Genomic DNA, 15,810 nt, shown 5'->3' with positions numbered 1-15,810 from the left:
CAAAGCAACCTGTTTCCCTTCTTTCCCCATCCGGAACCGATTAGATATACAAACATTTGCACTAAGCTTCACACTTGGTATAAATCTGTGGCTGCATAAGACTCACTTCTGCTGCCTCGATCTGTTGCTTGATCAGTGATGGATCGACTCCAGGGTCCTCCAGCTCTTTCACGATTTCCTGAGAGTCTCGCAGCGTGCTCAGCAGGGCCGCCATATCTGCCCAGAACTTTCCAGCCAAGTCCAGGACATCCTGCAGTTTTCCTTCTTTCTCCTCTGCCCTCTGTCTGATCTCATCCCACAGGGAGCGCAGCCTCAGGAGCCGGGAGCGCACCGCTGCAGATACAGCACAAAAAAGAATCATACAGGACTTTAGGAATGTCAGCTCTATATACAATCAATCAATGCATCCAAGCTACATAATCTATGTGAGCCGTTCTGGAGTGCTCACCCTGAGCGGCAGGGTCATCGTGTGCTGCGCGGGTGATGAGCTCTTCCCCACGGTTACAGAGGGCACTAAAGGAGGGCAGTAGTTTGTCCAACTCCAGTCCGGCAGTCCGGTGCTCTGCTAGCTGTTCACGGATCTTCTCCACCTCAGCTGCCACAGGAGGAGGCTGTCGCAAACGCTGCACCGCTCCCTCTAGGGTCTCCAGCAGGGGGTCCATCTTATCATGGAACTGAATCCGAACAAAGAAGCGGGTCATGGGTCAAATATATACGGTGAACATACATGCTGTTATTCATATATCATGTCTATTATTCTCTTTCTGTTTTTCACTCTCTCTGACTCTCATTGTCTGTCATCCAGCTTCACTTCTTTTTCCCCATTTCGGAAGAAAGAGTTAAACTAGTTACCCAGACTAGGATTATTTTCTACCCCTAATGCCAGAACTACAAGCGGTCTATGATTCATTATGGCAGACACTCCTAATTTTCTCAGAATAAACAACCATATTGGCAATCCTTCAGGAACTGGACGTGTCCCAAATCTGCATTGTAACATTCACATAGTGTACCATTACATGCAGAGATATTGGTGTATCATAGTACACTATTTTTGACATACTATTTAGGACAGCTGTATGCAATAGCCAACAAAGCCTTAATAAAAAAAAATAAGAACAGAAGTTCTGCTGTTGCTACGTGAATATGATTTATCAGAACACTACAAAGACCAAGGGATGTCCTGAGAGTTACATAGAATACAGATTAACATGGCGGAGGTAGAGCTGCATCTTCCTGACACAGAACAGAGAAAAGTCTGGCCTGTTTGTGAAAGGGCCATGTGTCAGAAGTCAGAAGGCACTTAAGTACATTGATGATTTGCTGTCTGTCTGAACCAAAGAAATAAAAACGAACTATATGTAAGATATTGACCTGCATAGCATCATATTTCTTTCCATTGCATCGTATTGCATTGAAATGCAAAAAAGTGTGGAATCGAAATCGTGTCGCACTGCATCGTAATGGGCGAATCGCATCGCGTCGGTAGCTGCTTCAGATGTATATTTAATGTATCGTATCATTGGCTATGTATCGAGATGCACATCCGCAGATGATCAACACCATGCATTTTAAGGATTAGAAAAAAATCCTATACATAACATGCTAAAAAATGTACAAAAAAACCCTACGATGGACATGAAGTTGCGTAATGAGTAATGAAGTTACTTACCTCGATCAGCTGTGGGTGGTGCAGAGAGCAGTGATGATGAACACACAACACATCCACAGTGAGTTACAGGATGGAGGGATGGATTGCATAAACACACATGGGAAAGAGACGACAACAGAAAGATGCAACAAGCCAGAAAATTGGAGTAATAGAGGGACAAAGATGATAAGTGGACACCAGAGGCATGATGAAAGCAAGTGGAGGTGAAATGAGAGGCAAGTGCAGAGACGAGTGCAGTAACAGTACGATACAATTAAAGGGATGGGGTGGAGAGACAACACAATGTGTTAATCAAATGACATGCAAACAAGCCAGCAAGCATATCATTAACAAATTTTAGGCTGATGTGATATCGTTTTAATAACGACGAGGAAGGAGTTCTTAATTTATTACGAATGAGCTAAATGTAGCAGATGAATAAAATAAATGATGGTAAAACTATAAAGTAGCAGCAATGTGGTGTTAACATACAGTATGATTATCTCACCAAAATAGGATAATGGAAATTGGATGATCTATGACTGTAACCAGTCTTATAGCTAGCTTGACTACAGTGCAGACGGTAAGAACACACACCTGTGTAGACTGAGAGAAAGCCTCATCCAGTGCTGAAGCTCGACCTTTGACATCTTCTTTGATAGCCAGGTAGCGTCGCTCAGCCTCGCTGTAGCGTTGTCTCAGAGCTGCCCCCTCCTGGGCACTTAGTCCTGCCAACTGTGGGCCAATTTTTAGCAGCTTGTCAATGTGGGGCTTGTGCTCAGCTATCGACTCTCTCAGCATCTGCAAGAAGTACAGAGTTTAGATGAGAATGAGTGCAATAATGATTCGTTTTCCACAATTGAAAGAAATGTATTCAATATAAAAAATTATTATTATTTTAATGGAGCAGCTCTTTAAAAACACACACTCACCCTCATCTGGTCCTGCTGTTGTCGAAGAGCCTCGGTGTCAATGGCAGGAGGAGGCAGCTGGGTTATCAGGGTCTCTGTCTCACCCAGCCATGGGTCCAGCTCCTCGTATGTCTCCCAGAAGCGGGCCACCAACACCTGAGCCTGTTCCAGTGCTGAGAATCTTTCGGCATGGTTCTGACTCACTGCTTCATAGCGAGAGCTCAGTGAATCCGTCTTTACCTACAGGACCATTTGAGATGTGGCTGAATGTGGTTTCTCATAAGCCGCTAATGTGAATGTATTTTTGGCAAACGAGTCCTCAAGTACTTATACATTATTATAGAACAAAAATAAAAACTGCACACATTTCCAAAATGGTTACATACTGTTGCAGAACTCCACCCTACCCACTCTCACTCTTTTCCTCTCTCACCTTCAGTGTTTCTGTCTGCTGCTCGCTGCAGCTCTCCAGGATATCCTCTCGTGTGTTAAGGAGCTGGTCCACCGTGTCCTTGTGGCGGATGATGTCGATGTTGAAGGCTCTTTGGACTTGGAGCTGGGCCACGGTTACGTCAGGTTCCAGACTCAGAGGCCCTAGGGAGGCCAGCTTCCTCTCCGTCTCCCCTACCCACACCAGCTCTGCATCCACAGCCTCCTCATACTGCCAAACCATGGTTTCTTTACTTAATTATGTCACTTGAAAAGATTCCTTAACTTGAGGAACATTCACCAAAAATAAACCTTATTTTGAAAAGGGTTTCTAGTCGTTTTCAAAACAAAGCATTACTGTTACTTACTATGTTTATAATCAAATATTTACATAAATGGCGATTAAGTTTTTTTTCACTGCAGATGCAGAAACAATGTTTACGTGTATACTAAGCTCAGCAATCCACTGAAAATCTTCAATCCAAACCATATGTGCTTAAAAAGAACTTTATCACGAGAAGCTGGACAGTGCTTATAGAGTGCAATAAGGTCCAAAGATTATCAAAATATTCACTTGCCTTGAGCATGTTTATAAATCTTAAGCCTCAGTGTCCAAACTATTCAAAAGTGTTTCTTTAGTTCTACAGACTATTTAAAAGGATGCAGTACCTGCTGTGACCTCTGGATAGCCGCCTGCACTAGTTGCACTCTTTGTGTAATGGTCTCATCGGCCTGTCGGTAGCGTTGGTTGGCATCGGCCACTAGACGGTCCAGACCTTCACGTGCTCGCCAAGGCACCAGGTCCAGCAGAGCGCTGCCCACTTCATTAACAGTGTCCAGAATGAGCCTCTTCTCAGCCGAAACACACTTCAGGTCCTGAGGAAAAAAAGCACACAGGGAAATGAGAAGTGAGCTCAACCTAGTCCATTTAGCAATCATTTTTAATGCCCACAAAATAGGTTTCACTTCAGGGATGTTCATCTCCATAACTAAGGCAGATGAGATTCGCATCTTGATGCATAGACAACGATACAATACATTAAGTATACAGATGAAGCAGCTACCGATGTGATGCAATATGATTCACCCCAATTACGATACATCACATCGTTAACAAAATATTTAAACAAACCAGAGAGTTACTTAGCTTCATTTTATTGAAGTTTAATTTGTTTCAATATACCAACTGTTTTTTATTTAATAATGAAATCATAAAAAACCCACTATACCTTTTGTCTCTCTTGATAGGCTGGTGTTGTATCTGGCTCCATGTTATTAAGCTCTGCCTCCACAGAGTCAAGCCATTGGTTGAGGTCCTCATGGGCAGTGGCAAATCGGCTGGCAAGCTGCAGTGCCTGTTCCAGGTTACGAAGAGCCTTGCTGCTGCCTGCTGTCATCTCTGCGTATCGGCTCTTTATGCCATCCAGCTTCTCCTGAATGAGCAGCACTTCTTCACCTAACAAACAGCGAGAAGAAAAATAATAGAATAGAATAAAACAGCCTTTATTTGTTGCGTATACATAACAGCAAGGTGAAATTATTTTCTTTGCATATCCCAACTTGTTCGGAAGCTGGGGTCAGAGTGCAGGGTCAGCCACAATACGGTGCCCTTGGAGCACAGAGGGTTGAGGGCCTTGCTCAAGGGTCCAAGAGTGGCAGAAGGTCGGGGGTTCAAGCTCCGGGATCACCAAGCTGCCACTCTTGGACCCTTGAGGTAACCCAGACCATTCGACCACTCTTCTTTTGAAGAGTTTCAAAAACTAATAAAATGATAATAATACAAAAAGAACTGTATCAATAAGCAACAAAGAGAGTGCAGTGCTCTTGGTACCTGTGGTCTGTTTTAGCAAAGATTGTCCATTCTTAACGGCCTGGTCCACTGTCTTCTTCCGGCTCACGATCTCCTCATTCAGAGACTATGAGAGACAAAGTAGTAAAAGTTTACTTAAAGTTGAAGTTTACTTTTTATTATGTTGCATGTCAAAAGAAGTAAGATTCTTTCCTATTGGCATGAAATCCATAAAATTGGAACCAAATCTACTGTATTCTTATAAAAATTTGCCTCCTGTGTCCTACCAGAGTGTACTTGTGCTGCTCAGACAGCAGCTCGAGCTGGTAGCTCTGCACTGAGACTTCAGCCAGTCGCTGGGCCACCTCAGCCAGCCAGTTCAGCACCTCTACCTCCTCCTCCCCAAACAGCTGTGCATTGGCCAGGGCCTGTTCCAACATGGCAGCCCGCCGAGTGCACCAATTAAGCAGCTCAGTGTGCCCGCTGCGCACTGCTCCCACTCGCTCACTGAGCCAATCATGGTCCGCTGCACAGCTGAGAGGGGAGAGAGATTGGCCAAGGGCTTCTAGATGGTCCACCTCTTTTTCCCGAGACAACACCTCCCCATGGAGGGCCTGGGGTTTTGCCCACAGATGAATAAGAAAGGGATTTGGAGAGATGGCATTTGGGAGAAAAAAAGGAGAAAACAATGGAAACATGACCATGCATGGTGAATGAAAAACAAAAAACCAAATGACCGACAGACACTAATAAATAATCATTTAAATAATATATGTAATAAAAACATGGTGGAAATAAATTGTAACAAAACTAAAGGAAACTAAAAAAAACCACATTAAAAGAAAAAAGAAATCAGAGACACAAAAAATAGACAAGGTGGGTTGTACAGGCTGGGTTTTGTTTACATGTTCCTCCAGATTCCAGGGCAAATGTTCTACCCCTGGGATATCAGAAGATGCTGCACTCTCTATGCTGTTTTTTTTTACTTTTTGTTCTTAATTTTCTATGGAAAAACAGCAAAGCTTTCTTGTTGTGGTTAATAACAGCAGCTTCTTCACCGTGGTGGTGTAGTGTACCTTGTGTCGACTGATTTGCTGACTAATTTTGGAGGCCTGTGTTCCCATTGGCTCGGCGGAGCTCAGGCGTCTCTCTGTGGCACTCAGCCACTCTCCCAAAGGCTCCACTGACTCATGGAACTGCAGAGCGAGAACCTGCAGTTCCTCCAGCTGACGTTGTCTGCAAGAGGAGCAAACGCTCAGCATATGTGAATTATTTTTATTTGATAGAAGCTGGATTGAAGTGTACAAACTAATAGAATTGATATTTGACTTGGTTCTAAAGGAGGTTTTAGGTGATGGCATTTATACCTGGCATTGGCCTTCCCCAGCAGATCTGTCCATCGCTCTCCCAAGCTTCTCAGCTGTCTTTGGATCTTTTCTCTGTCTTGTGTCTCTGCTGTGGCTGCGATGCGCTCACCTTCTGCCCGGATCATCTCTACCGTCCCAAGTCGGTCATCCAGCAACCGCTGCAGCAGCTGCAGAATCCGACAAACAAAACAAAACAAAAATTTAGTTTGCGACCAAAAAAAAGGAAAAGTTCTTATTAAAAGTAAATCAAAATAATTCATAATCATTATGACAATTATATTATTATATAATAATGAGTTCTATATTATAATAATGATTTTGGTGCAAATACTATATATTAGTTATATAATAGACATATAATAATAATAATGTAGATAATGTACATTGTGTTTTTATGGTCAATAACATACTGTTTAAGTGTATTAGTTAACAGCACTAAGTTATTTATCCTTAAAATAAATAACCTTCACTTTCACTTTGTGAGAACCTCACCTTCTGTTCTTGGATTTGTGCTTTAACCACGCGGTACTCGGCTGATGGAGGCTTCTGATTGGCTATCAGCTCCTCTGTGTCACTTAACCAGCTTAACAGAGGTTCCAAAGCATCTTGAAATTTCCCACAATGCAAAAGAGCTTCCTGGAGTTGTGCAATTCTCTCAGCGACCTAAAGACACCACCCAACAACAAACTGGAAATTAACTACATGAAATGAAATAAGCTACGTATTGGAAAATGTGGCCACTAATCAGGACTCACTTGCACAGCCCATTAACACAGGTGTGTGCCATATAAACCACATTAGCTTTTACATTAGCCAAGAGGTACTGCTATAATCAGTTACTTTACAGCTATCAACTGTAGATATATCCAGATATCTTTAATGAGCAGGCGAGTGATGGTGGTTTAAAAAAAATGTAAAAATACAAATAAAAAGGCTCAGAATGCAACCCATCCTCAGTCAAATGCATAGCTGTTTCCTCTCAGAACTGCATATCAAGATATTACTAATAAAAGCATTAAAAGTATATTCCTGAATGCGGATACATATGGCTTTTTTCTTCTATTTGTGTTAATCCCACTTGCACATGATGCTGTTTCAGTATTATTGATGCTTATTCAAATTTTAAGGAAAACTTAACTTATCTATATTTCATTTATGTACTGCTGGTATGTTTATTGTATCATTTATCACTGTATCCATTAAGCCAATAGACAATTAGATGAGGTGCATTCAAATATTTAAAGATTATTTAAAAAAATAAGTGCTGATGTAAATTTGCAGATGCTGACGCTTTTAGACCGTACTGTACATTCTCAATAGAATAACAGTAAACATGCTAACAAAAATCAAACCAACAGCACTGTAGTCGGCCTGTGATGCAATTCAAGAGTGTGTGTTTTACCCTTTTGTTGAAGGAGTTCCACTGCAGGTTTGTGGTTTCCAAGTCATGCTCCAGAGCCTGTGTGTCTGTGTGTTTCGCTGCACTCTGGATGAGCCCCTGACCTACAGCGTTCACATGGTGCAGTTTGGGCTGGATGCTGTCTACCTGCTCTCGCTCCACAGCCTGCAAACATACAAGCACCAGACGAAGGACATATAAGTACATGTTTTTATGCATATTTCCCAGGGAAACAAGATGATAGTGTTTATGATGCTTAAAACTTACAGAGCATTTACTTTGTCTGTCTCGGAAAAAACACACACAAAAAAAAACGCGGCTTCAACTCAGTTCTACAGTATTCATTAGATCACCCAGAAAACTAAACATCACAACACTTAATCAGAGTCTGTGTTTACATTAGTGGTTTACATACAAGGACAGCCAAGAAAACCTGACCACCATCAGCAAGGACAAGAAAGTGAAATACATTTAGACTGCTATTTGAGAGTACAGGCTTCTTCCACTTGTGCAATCGTAGGAAAGATGTCCTTCCACGGTTAAGAATGTGTTAATCGTGGAGATGAAAAGAATTCGTGATAGAGGTTAAAAAATTACAAGGCAGCATCTGGACCATATTTGGAAAATCCTGTTTTCATTTTAGTGTATGTATCCATTTGGACACAGCTGTTTTGCAGAAAAGGCCGGGGGTTCGTGTCTCAAACAGGATATCTGTCGTTCTCAATAACAATGAGCTGCAGCCATGAGCCACCACACCCTCTCCCCAACAAAGTGTGTGGGTGAATAAGTGCATGCATTGCTTGTTGTCTCTTTGCAGGAGACAGTTTTTCTGTTTTTATTTCGGTTGGTGTTGAAAGCTTTCATTAACCTTTACTTATGTTTTAGAGCTGGTGCAACTACGATCAACTTGTGGACAAACCAGCGAACATGAAATCAGCTATTCTTCACAACTGTTGCACCACAATCTCCTGATGTGCCTCAATCAATCTCTGGCCAGATCAGGGTAGAAGACACTTCAGACCCTTGACTCTAGTGCAGCTGAGCTCTGGAAAATAACTGGCATGCCTCTCATTCCTTTTTGGATCTCTAAACATATCAGTAAGCTGCTCAGTCACTCTTGCACACGGTTCTCATCTTCTCTCACTATCCCTGTTTCTTCTTTCTAAAAATTAAGCTTGCCAAACTCCTCTTTTGTTTCTCGCCATGTCACCACATATCATTCTTTTGTCCCTGGCTGCTTTCCTGCCCAACGCTGAGCCACATCTCTATCCATTCCTGTCTTTATATTTTCATTTCTCTTTTAGTACAAACCACAGGCCTGAGGTAAAGTACAGACAAAAGGTCAGCTGCATTAACGCAGTGTTAAATTGCATTAAATTACATTGGTTACATTATTCTCTCACAAAACATTCATGATTTTTTCTTTTTTTATCCAATTGCACACTTCGTACTGAAAATATTATTATTTTGAGTTGTTTCTGAGTCTCCCTGAGTACCCTTTCAAAGGAAAGGTTAAAGAAAGGGCAGAAAGGGAAAAAAGGGAAAAAAAGTGAGAAATAAGTAGAAAAGAAAGCAAAGTGAAGCCAGAGTTAAAATGGCCACCTTCCATGTAATGACTATATCACTCAAACACTACAGCAGTCTCCGACAATTAATTACGCTGATTCAATATTTAAAAAAAAAATAATAAAAAAAAAAAAAAAAAAAAAAAACTTTCTCCAAAATTTCTTGGATCATCCTTTGCCTCTCATTTCTCCCTTTACCATCTATTGTTCTCAACCCTTAGTTCATGACCTTAATTAGCCATGAGAACTACATTTCATTTCAGTTCTGACCAAAAATCATCATATCTTTATCTCAATAACTCAAAAACAAGCCATAAATAATTTCACCTCATATTGTTCTGTCATTTATAAGTTCAAGAATAAAAAGTTCTTGGCCTCCAATCAATAGGCAGATTGTCACTCTACAAATAAGAACAACGAGGCAGATATTCGAATAGATATATTAAGCTGAATAATTAATAAGCTGAATAATAATGCTTAAGGGGTTCCATGAACTTTGGTTTGGAGTTTGATGGGTCCCCTGCTGTCATTTTTTTGGAGAGCCTCTTTGAGATGCTTGGATCCGGTATATAGCACAGAGACTAAATGTTTAGAATCCCAATCCATGATTTCATATTTGGCTAAGGATTTTGCTATTGTTGGACTTGTGCTGGACTGTGCAGCTTTTACTAGTGTGTGCATTTGGATATCAGGCTCGAAAGCTCTGTCCTGTATTTGTTCCTCGCCGCCTCACCGTCGGTCCCTCCTGCCAAAATAGTTTTTTTTCAGTGCCATCCTTTTGCCAACAGTCAAATGTGCCTGCATTACCATTTCCCATAACACGGCTTCTCTTTCTGATGACTTCCTCCAACGTTTCTGTACTTGTTCGTCTCTGGTGCGTTAAGTTTACCTTTAATCCACCTTTGTAACCTTTGCTTAGGTTTTTTGAGATGAGATCAGCTTTTCTCGGTCCCCTCCCTGGCTGACAACATTATCGCCCACTCTTATCATGAGCATTGCCAGGTGTTCAGCCATTAAGCCATTTTGTTCCATGAATGACTGGCCTGGGATCATGCCCCTGAGAGTTTCCCCATTCTATCTCAAAACAGCCACAACTTAACCATGTAATGTTATAGTGTTTGTATGGTACTAGTTGCAAAAGTAACTCCCATTAAAAAACATACAATGATTATTTCTCACTAGCCTATCTCAAAAATATCTCACAGCCTTCCTAATGCAGCAAGGGGGGGGGGGACTTGTCAATTTTTGACAAGAAAGTGCTGGGGTTGGATTTTGCCATTTGTAGGTTTAGAGCGGAAAAGCCAAAAATGGAGATTTGCACTTGGCAGCTTTTAAGACAGACACTTCATAAGACATATGTTCTATTGGCTTTTCTGCTCCTTGACCCTCAACAGATATTAAAAGTTTAAAAGTCAATTTGCTTGCTGATTCATTCTGGCCACTCGGTAATTATGAAGCTCTCGGCCATCACTGATAGGTAATTACATTTAGGGGACAAAAAGGAACAGTGACTCTGCAGAAAAGCCGAGTTGCCTGTGCTGAGCTATGGCTAAATTAATTGTGGATGGACAGCCAGGCTTGACCATTACTTAAAAAAGTAATATAATAACAGGAGCACATCAAGTCTACATTAACCACGACACACACCACAGCATCTATAACAAAGAGCAGATACCAGACCAGTCACAGCAACTGAAGAGACTCTCAAACCAGCATAGAGATTATTTTTTAAGTAAGCAAAATAGCATCTGTCTCTGTCTCTCTCATATACAAACACATTCTTTAGTATTCCATCATTAAGGCATTTGGAATATACAGTCTCCTTCACCATGTACAACCCTGAAAAAATATCCTCACATATGAGGGTGTTTGTAACCAAACTGACAATTACACCAATTTTTTCAATAGCTATGGCTATTTTGGAGAAATAATAATACAAATATTTACATATGTAAATGTATCTACTCCGAGTTGTTAAAGTCACATTAATATGAGCAACTGTTTGCATAAACCACTTTTGGGCAATGTGACACAAGATCCATAATGTGGTCAAATATGTAAAATCACTCACACAAAGAAGTGAGAAAGAAAGTAGACCTTTACCCATTGACCTAACAAACAAGCTTCCTCTTTGGAAGGAAACTGAAAAAGTACCATATTATTTGATATTTCAATATACAGTAAAGTATAAAAATAGCACTTTCTCCTTGATAGTAGAGTAACCGTAAATGTGATATATGTTCTTTGATACTAAACTCATATCCAAATAAAGTAGGTCAAGTAAAAATAACCCGATTTCTTATTAAGATGTAAATTATGGTAACCTTTACCTCGGTGCAAAAGCATGCTGATACTGTCGTTTCCTCATCTGGATGTATCAATTCACAAGTGATGTCCTTTCCATCATATGATTCAGAATTGTTTTGATCATTTTGGTTTTCACTAAAAAGTCTATATAATATACCCGGTTCAAGTTGCTCACACTGATCTTGACCTGGGGGCACTGAAACTGGTCTTGACCCACCTGAGTCCCAGTCAATATCCTCATTCATGGACCCTAGAAAAAAATCCACACCTGATTGGCTAGTCTCAGATTCTGAGTCCAAGTCCCGACAGTCCTCACCAAGAGAACCCCCATCAGACACTAGAGGAAAACGTTCAGGAGCTGCCAGGTACACAAAACTATCAGAGGATATAAATGACCCCTCTTCCGGATCAGGGCAAGGTTTAGGAAGGGGACTAGGAGGAGTAGACTCCATGAGTGGCGATGGGGGGCAGTCCTGAGAGTATTGTGATGGTCCTGCAACCGCTAGATAAACGAAGCTGTCAGTGGGAAGTGAAGAATCTGTACATTTGTTGTCATGAGATTCAACTTTTGACTCTTTGGTTATAGTTAATTTGGACATTGGAGAGTGGGGGGGAGATTCATTGTTGTTCGAGGGTATAGTTACTATAAGTGGTACGGTATCAGATTTTGGGGGAGTTCTCTGGCCCTTATGAGTTAGGTTGTGCTCTGGTACACACATGTCTTCAGCAGCAAAAACCTTCTCAGCTTCTGATGAAAACGCTTTGTACGCCTCCATAAATAACAACATCCCTTCTTCATCAGAATTCAACTTATCTGAAATAGTGGGATCTAATTCCACATGAGATTTCACATTATGGTTATTGGCATCAGTGTCCATTTCAAAACTACTGCTTAAATCGGAAGTTTCAGGAGAAAGCTGTATTATGTCATCTTTTAAATTAGACTTGCATACATCCAACTCATAGTCTTTGTTTTTTTCATATAGTTGATCAGGTTTTGGATATTGGTCTTTATGACTCAAAGAGGTATGGATCACATGCACCTTGTTTTTCACCTCATCATCAACCTGCTCTGGTTCAGAAAGAACTCCACTGCCCAGGTCTGAATCGGTTTCTCGTCTTTCTGATTGTGTTGTATCTGACGATGTTCTGTGCTGTTGGGAAATTTGAATTCCACTGGACTCCGATTCCAGCAAAGGCTCATCCAAAATGCATATATCAAGCATGGGTGAAGTGGGATTCGGTGGAAAGCTGGTGCTAATATCACTATCACAATAGCTTTCACTACCACTCAAACTTTGATAATCATCACTATCCTTGCTGTAAAGGTTTGGATTTGTTCCCAAAACAGATGGCTCAGTCTGATATGGCTCTAACTGGTTTATATGACCAGTATTAGTTGTAAGGCCTGCTTTATCTCGGTTATGCTCAACATGATCCTCCTTTTCCTCTTCCTCTTCTTCTTCTTCTTCCAGTCTGGGTAGGGTATGACATGTAACCAGGGGCTCATTAGTTGTACAAGCTAAAGCTGATTCAATACTGGATGCCTCCTTTCCTTCCTCCTCCTCAATACACTGTCTCTCCAATTCCAGAAAGAGGTCAACTGATCCATCCTCCGAACTTGGGTATGGAGAAACACTGGCAACCTCTGAGCCTCCAAAACCTACTGGAGGGGTCAGAAGAGGCCTGTAATCTGAGGTACTGAGCTGTTGGGTCTCCCAGTCCTGCAGCTCTGATTCCTCCCCATCTCTTGTCCAAGAAATAGTACTTGTTTCATGGGTATCCAGTTTTAACAGCACCTGCCAGTTCTTTTCCTCCACCTCTAACAGTTCGTGTTCTTCTCTCTCCTGCACTAAGTCTTTCTCCTCTTCCTCGAGCTCTTTCATGATCCTGCGCTCATCCTCCTCAAAACAGAGTTCTGAAGCAGTTCGCTCGCGCAGTTCCCCAATATTAGGGGGCCATCCCAAAAGGCCTTCTGCACCCCCTTCTTGGCTGAGACATGGGGAGAGGGGAAGTCCCCCATAACCAAGACCATCCCCTTCTTCCTGCAGGAAAGGTGAAGGAGGATCCAATAGGTACAAGGACTCTTCATCAAGATCACTGTCCTCCCCTAGCAGAGGAGGCAAGGGTGGCAGAATTGGCAAGTTGTGAAGTACTACTCCATGTCCAAATGACCTTTTGCCACCTCTTGCAGTACGAGGCCATGTACGAGCTTTAGTGGGGGGGCAAAATAAAGGTTTGGGAGGTATCAGTGGAGCCGTGTCCTGATCATACTCCTGGAATGGCGAGTCCCTTTCTGAGTCAGAGGTTTTAGGTGCAGCACTATTCCAGCGTTGTGGTTGTTCCTCTGACACACTTCGAACACAAAGTAAGGGGTTAGCTGTTGGTTTACTCTTCTCTACACTCTTCTCAACCTGCCTTTGGATAAGAGAGCTAAGTTGTGGAGAGCTACAAGTATCCCGCTTTGTTTCATTATTTGATGCATTCTGTAAAGCTGGCCTTTCTTGAGGAGAAGAAGGAGGAGGCAATGGCTTAATTTGTTTCGAGTGATGAGCGAGTGACTTGGGGGAATCTTTGTGCTTGACTAGATGTGGTGGAGTGGAAGATATCGAGCTAAGGGATGGAGTGAGGATTGGAGAGTTGGAGACCAGAGGGGTGTGAGGGCTGTCTGAGGAGACAGGAGTGGGACTGTATGGAGGAAGAGGTGTGGTGGATATAGAAGATGTTAGGGCAGTTAATAAGGAAGGTAATGGATGCAGAGGTGAAACTGGGATCCCTGCCCCAGATAAACGTTTCTCTCCACTCTCCAAAGGCGAAAGCTCTAAACGCTCAGCAAACTCAGGGTAAGTTGGAGGCATGAATGCTTTCCAAGAGCGACGATTTAGATTATCTTTTTTGTCACCCACATGATGCCGCCTCTTGGTCACTACAGCTGCCCCAACAGCAGCTGAGTTTGATGCAGGAATAATTATCCCAGAGCCAATACCCCCCAAAGATGGCATGCTCTGAGGGTCACCGGTTAACTTGAGAGCATCAAAAATCACTCTTTCGTCTAACTTTTTTATCCCTGCCTCAGCAGATGCCCCTCGTGCCACAAACACGCCACCAATGTCAGCTCCTAAAGTCCCATTGCTGGAAAGCGTGCTTCCTTCTCCTCCTCCAGAGCCCAACGTGCTACGAGAAGGCTGGCTAATCTTAGAGCCCTGGTCAATCTGCTCATTAATCCGCATGGTGTCATAAATCGAGCGCTGCGGGACGTAGCAGTCCTCAATATAAGCCTCCTCATCATCACCCTTCTTAAGACACCTGGGATTTTGCCGCAAACAGTCAGGTCGGCTCAGAGGCTTCCCCATCCCGTAAAAGTGTGCCCTCAAGGGGCCGGGACGGGGCACAAACTATTCCACAAATTAGTTCTCCAAGTCGTGTGTTGCAAAAATTCTGGTAGCTGAATCCCTCAAGCCTTAGCAGTCCTATTCGTTAATGTAAACATTGATCCACAAAATAAAAGGATGTTAGGATATTTATAATCCAAGGCAAATAATCATGAGCAGCAAAGGATTAGAGTCTGTGGCTCTAATAAACAGAGTTATTCCTGATTTTTCCTGAATGGAGCACATCAGGGATAACGTCTCAGTCCAAGCGAAACACATCTTCGGCAACATGTTAATTAGACTTTTTGTTTAAAGGCCAAACAAACGAGTAGCATAATGCAAAAAAATCATTTGTTAGCTGTTTCAGAGTCCAAAGTCCAGAACGGTGATACCATTCCATGTAGGTTGCATCCTCTTTGTTCTCTTTCAGATTTCAATAGTCCTTCTTTATACAAACATGCTCTTTGCAAACCTTTCCCTAACTTCCTTGCAGCTACTTTCCCTTGCGTCTCCCTGTCTCTACCACAACAGGAAAATCACAGAGGTCTTGAGCTGTCGCAAAGTTTAAAAATAAATAAATAAAAAAACTTCTAGGTGAGAGGTCTATACTCTTTTGCATGAAAAGGTGTTAAGGAAATGCAGTCCTTCAAGTGATTTTGTCTCTCATCATAATGTTGCTTAAAGCACATTCTACTCTAAAAATAAATAATCCTGAATTTAGTCTGACAATGGGAACATTTTGTCTTAAATTTTTCTTTTTTAACTCTGTCCAGTCAGATGACTGCCACGAAAATATGCTTCTGAATTCTGTAGGAGACTCACTTGTCAGGCAGTTGGTTGCTGTTTGCAAATTGTCCTTTTTTTAATCCAACAGAGCAAATTTGTAAATCCAGATCACATTGGAGTTTAAAGTAACCTGCTACCATTGTTATTTTTCCTTTTGGTAGGGATGAAACTAAATGAATGAAATACCCATTATAGTTTTTTTTGTCATTTCAAACTCATGAACAAAATCAGGGTA

At 41.8% G+C, this 15,810-nt stretch overlaps 1 protein-coding gene across 17 annotated transcripts in view; it reads right to left on the bottom strand.

The window, feature by feature from the left end:
- macf1a (microtubule actin crosslinking factor 1a) overlaps positions 1 to 15,810 on the bottom strand; it is a 189,677-nt gene that overhangs the window by 19,926 nt on the left and 153,941 nt on the right. For all 17 annotated transcript variants that reach the window (XM_083523443.1, XM_083523432.1, XM_083523434.1 and 14 more), the window contains 13 exons: positions 7,550 to 7,711; positions 6,640 to 6,810; positions 6,148 to 6,314; positions 5,857 to 6,016; positions 5,068 to 5,394; positions 4,823 to 4,907; positions 4,221 to 4,447; positions 3,661 to 3,867; positions 2,996 to 3,223; positions 2,584 to 2,802; positions 2,249 to 2,452; positions 449 to 674; positions 107 to 333 (listed from right to left, as the gene is read on the bottom strand). In XM_083523443.1, the coding sequence (XP_083379569.1) occupies positions 107 to 333; positions 449 to 674; positions 2,249 to 2,452; positions 2,584 to 2,802; positions 2,996 to 3,223; positions 3,661 to 3,867; positions 4,221 to 4,447; positions 4,823 to 4,907; positions 5,068 to 5,394; positions 5,857 to 6,016; positions 6,148 to 6,314; positions 6,640 to 6,810; positions 7,550 to 7,711 (2,610 nt within the window). The remainder of the gene's footprint in view (positions 1 to 106; positions 334 to 448; positions 675 to 2,248; positions 2,453 to 2,583; positions 2,803 to 2,995; positions 3,224 to 3,660; positions 3,868 to 4,220; positions 4,448 to 4,822; positions 4,908 to 5,067; positions 5,395 to 5,856; positions 6,017 to 6,147; positions 6,315 to 6,639; positions 6,811 to 7,549; positions 7,712 to 15,810) is intronic.

Source organism: Silurus aristotelis, assembly GCF_946808225.1.
Source record: "Silurus aristotelis genome assembly, chromosome: 21".
In the NCBI taxonomy this organism is placed as follows: Eukaryota; Metazoa; Chordata; class Actinopteri; order Siluriformes; family Siluridae; genus Silurus; species Silurus aristotelis.
This window is presented reverse-complemented; position numbering and strand designations above follow the sequence as displayed.